We start from the raw sequence: 6,906 nt of genomic DNA, 5'->3' as shown, positions 1-6,906 counted from the left end.
TTTTTTATTTTAACCTTTTAAAATTTCTTTTATTTAGATTTTTTTTGTTAGATATATTTTGTGATGATAGGAGGCGAATTTAAGTATCCATATGTCACTTTTTTTTTTTAAATTTCTTTTTACTTTTCATCTTTTTTATTTTTTTAATTAGATAAATTTTGAAAAAAGAAATTGTGAATAGAGATCAAGGTTGTTAATATAATTCAAACAACATTTTGATTTTCTTTTAAAAAATTGTATATGTCAATATTAGTTGTTTCGGTATATTATTTCAAATTTTTTAGTTTAATACAAATATATCTATATATATATACATGGATTTGTATATAATAATACTACTAACAAATAATAATATGCAAAATAAATATACAATATCTTAAAAAACTAAATAAATAAATTTAAAAGTATAACAAATAATATCATCAATTTATCATGAAACTTTTAAACACTTAATTTGATTTTATGGTATTTAAATAATTTTTTTTCATGTAAATATATGTTAAGATAAAAGCAAAGAGATAAAAAAGAAATTAATTTTAGTTTTACAATTCTTAAACTATAGAGAGGAAACACAATTGCTTTTTTGAAAGAGATCGAAATACTTATGAATTTTGGTTTGAAAAATAAATGTAAAAGAAAATAAGTTACGGTAAAAAAAAAATTCAACTTTTAAGGGTTATTTTATTTATTAGTTTATTTTTTAGGTTAAAAATAATCAAATAACAAAATATAAGTTAAAAATTACAAAACATATTTTATATTCACGTATCTACAAAAGCAAGTTATTCTATCAAAATTCATTGAAATCGGCTAAAATAAAATGAAAACAATTGGTATCATCTAATACCAAGTCTAGTGCAAAAAACTATTTTTAAGTGTATCATATTTTAGGATAACTATAGTATATCAACTTATACGGCTTGTATTGAAAAGAAATTAATAACAATGATAGAGATGGCAAAAAAAGAAAAAGTTTAGCCTATAATATCTTTGTTTGATAAAAAATTAATATCTGATAAGTTTCGATACATCTTGATTCGATATGATTGTTTGTGTAAAAATTAATATCGAATCAAATAGGGTTTAATTTTTTTTTATTAAAAAGCATGAATAAGTTAAAAATGGATTTAAGATGCTTTGCCACAAGCCACTTTGTGCTATATATAAAAAGTATATATTCCATTATCTATTTAATTTTATATAAATTTTGTAAAAATATAATGTTAATAGAGATACCTATGTAGCACCTCATTTGTTTATTTCCTTTCATATTTAAAAAAAAAAAAATTAATTGGATCAATTTTATAACAAATGAGTCGATTGATAAAGTTGACAAAATAATTAATATCCAATAGATTTCTATCTATTTCAATTCTATATAAAATGTTTTTGTAACAAATTGGTATCGAATCAATGTCTCAGTTTCTTTTTTTTTTTTTTTTAAATATGAGATAAAACAAAAACGAATTTAAGATGCACTATCTTAAGCTATATAAAAGTCTATATTTTTATTTATTTAATATACATGTATAATATATATATATATATATATATATATATGTTCATCAATTTTTTGTTGAAAGCTTGGGTATTGAGTACCGCATACAACAAATAAAATAAAATAAAATATATTTATAAAATATATTTTATGAGAATAAAAGGTCAATTTAAATATTTATATGTCATCTTCATTTGCGTTTTGTTAATTTTTTATTTTTTTACATTAGATAAATTAAAAAAATTGGTGAATATGAATAATAAAGCAAAAAAAAAAAATTTAAGCTGTGATAACGTAACAAAACTTATTTAAAGTTCTTTAAGTGAAATTTGTCAATTTTTTTTATAAATAATTTAATAAAAACTTTAATAACAAATTTAACCCGATAAATTGTTAAAATTCAATATAAAGATCCATAATATATAAAAAAAAATTATTTAAAATTCAAATTTGCTAGATACTTATTCAATAGTAAAAATTTTATTAATATTTTTACTAAAAATATTTATCTAAGAATATATATAAAAATTTATTCTAATTTATTCAAAATTTACACACTTAAACTACAAAACAAAATCTTTTTATTTATTAGTTTTAATTTTCGATTTTAGTTTTTATTTAATCATTTCTAATAAAAAATTTCACCAACTTAATTTAAAAATTTTATCTAAAATCTTTTCCCGGATTGTCACCTAGTGAATATTAGACTAAACTTTAGATGCTTAATATGTGATGCGAGTCAAACTGGATCAAGTACCCTTCCCTATGCTGATTTGCTACCAAGAAACTGGTAATTAAGAATTTTTTTTCCCCAAACCAAGATGGGACTGGATTGCAAATTGTAATTAACAACCATTACGGAGTTGTAAATTGTAGTTGTCAACTATTACTTTGAAGTCTAGAAACTTACTGATTATCTAAGCCCTTGTTTGGATTAAAATAAATTACCAGCAGAAGTTTCAAAATAAAGACTACTCATAAAAATGAAATATACCATATATACAAACTTACTAGGAACTTATCAGGAAACTCATCAGGAAACTCAAGATACCAATTACCTATTTCTGTTGACACTTCTTCCTTTAATGTCGAAATTACTTACACATTAAATTATTTATAACCAAAGGTATAATGTCACAAATAACTCCTTATCTACAATATCAAGAGATATTATCACAAATGACACATGTATATAATAAAATATTTAATGTGATATTTCAATTTAAAAATTTTTTAATGTAATAATTTATTAACTAATATAATATTTCAAAAATTATTTATCTCCCACATCCAATCATTGAAAACTAATCACATTAGTAATTATTAATACCGTATTAATTAACAAATTTATAATTTTATATTACATTAAAAATTTTTAAAATTTAAATATCACATAAACAGTTCACTACTATAGTTTAAAGGTTATTTGTAACATTAATCCTAATCAAAATGTGAATTCCTATGCAATAAGTTCAGCAACCTCTCAATAGAACATAATTAACAAAACTTCCCACTTCATTTATCTTCACGAGGAGATGGATCTCCCTAGAATCCTAACGGTTCCTATCAAGAACCATAAGATAGCACACAAAGCACCTAAAATAGAAATGAAAAAGAATCCCATATTCGCGCCTCTCCTCCTAGCAGTTGCAGCACCATTAACTGCAACTGCATCAGTATTTCTAGCATTTAATCTCAACCTACTGAAGCTAGACATTCGCTCGAAAGCCCGATTTACCAAAGGACTCTCAGAAGCAGAAGCAGGAGTTGTAGGTATTGACTCCACGAACGACCACAAAGCAGAAGAAAACCCGTTTGCACCACCACTGTTTTTGTCACCTTGGTCTTGATTAATACCATTGTACACCAAACCTAAAGACGACCAAAAATAATCATATATAAGCAAAATTTTACAGTTTAGCAGTATTTTAGAGAGTTGCTTTTCCCAAGACAAAATATAAGTCCGAATATTTGCATTCTAATCACTTATAGTGACTATAAATTAAATACTTGTATCAGAAGAGCTCTTGAAGCAGGCTCAAATTCCTTTTTTCACAAAGGCTTTTTGCCATGTGGACTTTGGCATGTGTACCAAACCATCCATCAGATCAAGAGCTTTGCAAGGATGGCTAAGACAGCAACTTTGTCCAAAAGAATTCATAGCTCAGTGAATGTAAGATAAGTTCACAAATAAATGCATGTTGATATCCACACTTGTTCTACCTGAAGTTAGAGAGGCGTTCCCAAGATTTGATCCTTGCGGAATGAAAACATCATCGCTCTGATCATGTGTCCACAGTGAGCCATTAATCTCATCCATTTGGAGCTGTTGATCCAGCTCCTTTCCATCAGACTGGAACTGCAGTTGGCAATCCACCTGGTCCACAGTTGAATAGGGTATCAACTGCTGATCCATCAAGATTATATTTGAACTGGATTTAGATTGATAACCCACCTGATTTAACATATTATCCTCAAAGGCATTAAATTGAGGCTGCAACCGCTGATTATCACCAATGGTGTTCAATTGAGACTGTGCCTGTTGATTATCCCCAACGAAATTCAATTGAGGCTGCAACTGCTGATCCATCAGATTCATATTTGTTTGGTGTTGCGATTGCTGACCCATCAGGTTAATATTTGATTGGAATTCCAACTGGTAACTTACCTGACCCGTCATATTATCATATGAGAATGGAACTGTTCCTTGATCAATAGGCCCCATCTCATGTAGAAACATGGCAGCATCTTGGTACAGATCTAATTCACTCACTCCATCCAACTCATTGAACTGCCCATTCTCCACAGATTTCTCAATATTGGAGGCCAGAGGTTCACGACTGATGAGATCATCAATTTCCAGGAAATCCTCCTCGCATATTTGAGTTACCTGTTCAAAGTAGCCAGCAACAGACATGACCTCAGGTACCTCATGCAACTGCAATTGAGGAATAGGTGACTGAGAGAAATCAAAGCTCGCTTGGTCGTGGAGAGCACCAAGTGAATCTGGAAAGAGAACATCTCTTGGAGATGGGTCCAGCAAAGTACTTTGCGACTCTTCTTCACCAGCAACCTGAGGCAATACATAGCCAAAATGAGCTTGTGGCTCTGGAATTGCAGGCTCATCAGCTAATTGTCTCGTAAACTCCTCCAAATCATTCAATAGAAACTGAACTTGTCCGTTAGCTTTTATATTATCATCAGGAATGGCCTCATTAGGTGGCTTCACAGGGTTGATTGTATCAACAGGGTTACTGGCATATTCCTCATCAGCCCATTCTTCTTCTTTAAATGGTGCCCCATACTGCTCACCATTTTTAGGGCCAGGCCCACTTTTTTTGTACACTTTATAGAGTGCGTAATAGTCCTGAAACATCCAAAGAGAACCACAGAAGTAATAAACATCTCATATACAGGAAGAAAACTTGAAAAAAGTTTATCAGGAAACTTCTTCGGCAGCATACCTTTACATTCTGGCATCTCTTGAGTTCCTCTTCATTAAGGGTATACTCATGCATCACCCAATCAGTTCGCTCACCATTAGGTGCACGCCCTCTGTAGAAAACTAAAGTTTTCTTGACTCCAACTGACCGAGAATTACAGGTAACATTTCGATCCTTTCCTGTTGCCTTCCAATACCCACGTCTGGTTGCCCTGTTAGACCTTGCTCCATTGGGGTATTTCCTGTCTCTTGGACTGAAAAAGAACCACTGTCTGTCTCCAGTTTTCAGTATTGATTGTGCTGTATAAAATTTCTTTTGGTCATTAGAAAACTGATAATTCAACCAAATAAAGCAAAATTGAAAACTAGAAACCAACAAACATTATCTACAGCTGAACTTTTTCAAACAAACAATCCATCTGAAAAACAGATAGTATCAATGGGAACAAAAACAAACCATTCTTGTTTTATAGAATCATTGGAATAACTGAAAAGTTCATCATTGATTAAATCTGCTTTTGATAGACCATACCATACCAATCAGAGGTTAAAAGAAGAAGTTAGCTGTCACAGAAACAAAAGTTCCAATGTGTTAGATGACTAAACAAACAAATTTGTAATAAAAAAGCACCAATCAACTCTAATAACCGCATCAAATTGAAGTATGAAACCTGAATAAATCATACACCTATCACCAAAGTCATCCAATCAGTTTTTACAGTTCAAATTTCCATCAAAATCAATTAACAACTAACAAAAAGAAAACAAAAACTAAAAAAAAAAAACAAACAATCCATTTACTGTGCAAACCAAAGTCAACGCAACCAAAGGATATTTTGAAATAAGATGAAAACAGCGATTTGCATATAAAAAATCAATAGCTACAGAATCCTCATCAAACAAACCCATAAAACAAACAAATCAACAAGAGATCAAATCAAAACAACCCCCCCCCCCCCAAAAAAAAGGCAAATTACTCGAACTAAAGCCAAGTCAACGCAGCAAAACAATATTAAAAATCAAAACGAAAACCATGTAGCAACAAGAAACCACATCAATAATCAATAATTAATAAAAAAATCCAACCTAAAAAACAAAAACCCAAAAATTTCAGGGTCAAAAGAAAGGAAAATTTTACCAGGTAACTCCTCAGGATTCCATTTGTAAACATCAGTTTCCCTTATGATATCAAGCTTGAGCTTCCTTTTACAGATCTTCCTCTTCAAATAATAAAGAACCAGCTCTTCATCAGATGGGTGAAACCGAAACCCCGGTGGCCACGCTTGATCGTCGCCAAAACATGAATCAATCGTCGCAGCCGTCGTCGTCACTGTCATCTCTGTTAATAATAAAAAAATTTTCTTTTTTCTTTTTTTTTTAACTAAATACACCAGAAACCCAGAAAACTTTCCGATCAGGAAAGCCAAAAACTGACAAAGACCAAACTTTAAAACGAGGAATTTAATTATCACATGATATAGAATTGGAAGCTGATCTTAGGCACAAAACCTAAGAGGAGATTCTGGCTTTTTTTCTTGGCTTTTTTTTTTTTTTTTAAGAAGATGGAAAGATAGAATTGGAGTCGAGGAAAGAAAATTTGCAGCAAAAGTAAAATGGTGTAGTGTCGGTGGACTATGGACTCTTATGAAAAGAAGAGGATTTTTAAAAACCGGAGTGGTTCGAACCGGTGGGTCCAAATCTCAGTCCTGCGGATCTCATAACCTCCTCTATTTTTCTACAGAATCTTAAATCCGTCTTACTTGGAAATTTCCTTCATTGAATAAAAAGGACGTGCGTTGACCCAATTCCATTATATTAGCGGAGGAATTAATTTTACTGAGGTTAAAAATAATAATAATGTTAAGATCAATTATTATAATGATAAAATTAAAAATTATAATGATAAAATTAAAATTAATTATAAAATATGTGTTTTAATAACAAAATAATGATGACAAGTAATAGT

The 6,906-nt window shown here is 29.9% G+C and overlaps 1 protein-coding gene across 2 annotated transcripts; it reads right to left on the bottom strand.

The window, feature by feature from the left end:
- Positions 1-2,995: 2,995 nt before the first annotated feature.
- On the bottom strand, positions 2,996-6,571 carry LOC111283622 (NAC domain-containing protein 17-like). Of its 2 annotated transcripts, XM_022872187.2 has the most exons (5): positions 6,079-6,571; positions 4,963-5,240; positions 3,954-4,865; positions 3,722-3,875; positions 2,996-3,370 (listed from the first exon to the last, which is right to left on the bottom strand). In XM_022872187.2, exons 1-5 carry the CDS (start codon positions 6,275-6,277, stop codon positions 3,024-3,026), a joined length of 1,890 nt encoding a protein of 629 aa, XP_022727922.1. In that variant the 5' UTR covers positions 6,278-6,571; the 3' UTR covers positions 2,996-3,023. The 2 variants fall into 2 exon arrangements, with proteins under 2 accessions (XP_022727922.1, XP_022727921.1); XM_022872186.2 differs by having other exon boundaries at positions 3,722-4,865; positions 6,079-6,555.
- Between the last annotated feature and the right edge of the window lie 335 nt (positions 6,572-6,906).

The sequence above is a fragment of the Durio zibethinus genome, chromosome 3 (genome assembly GCF_047325235.1).
Source record: "Durio zibethinus cultivar Kanyao isolate XHJ-2024 chromosome 3, ASM4732523v1, whole genome shotgun sequence".
Taxonomy (NCBI): domain Eukaryota; kingdom Viridiplantae; phylum Streptophyta; class Magnoliopsida; order Malvales; family Malvaceae; genus Durio; species Durio zibethinus.
The sequence above is the reverse complement of the archived record's forward strand: the minus strand, read 5'-3'. Positions and strand labels throughout refer to the sequence as shown.

Bases quoted from the DNA above. Each gene is read 5' to 3' on its own strand.
- LOC111283622 (XM_022872186.2), bottom strand. From the start codon at position 6,277: ATGACAGTGACGACGACGGCTGCGACGATTGATTCATGTTTTGGCGAC. The intron at 5,241-6,078 runs GTAAAATTTTCC...AATTTTATACAG, and splicing joins GAATCCTGAGGAGTTACCTG to CACAATCAATACTGAAAACT. The intron at 4,866-4,962 runs GTATGCTGCCGA...TGGATGTTTCAG, and splicing joins AGAGATGCCAGAATGTAAAG to GACTATTACGCACTCTATAA.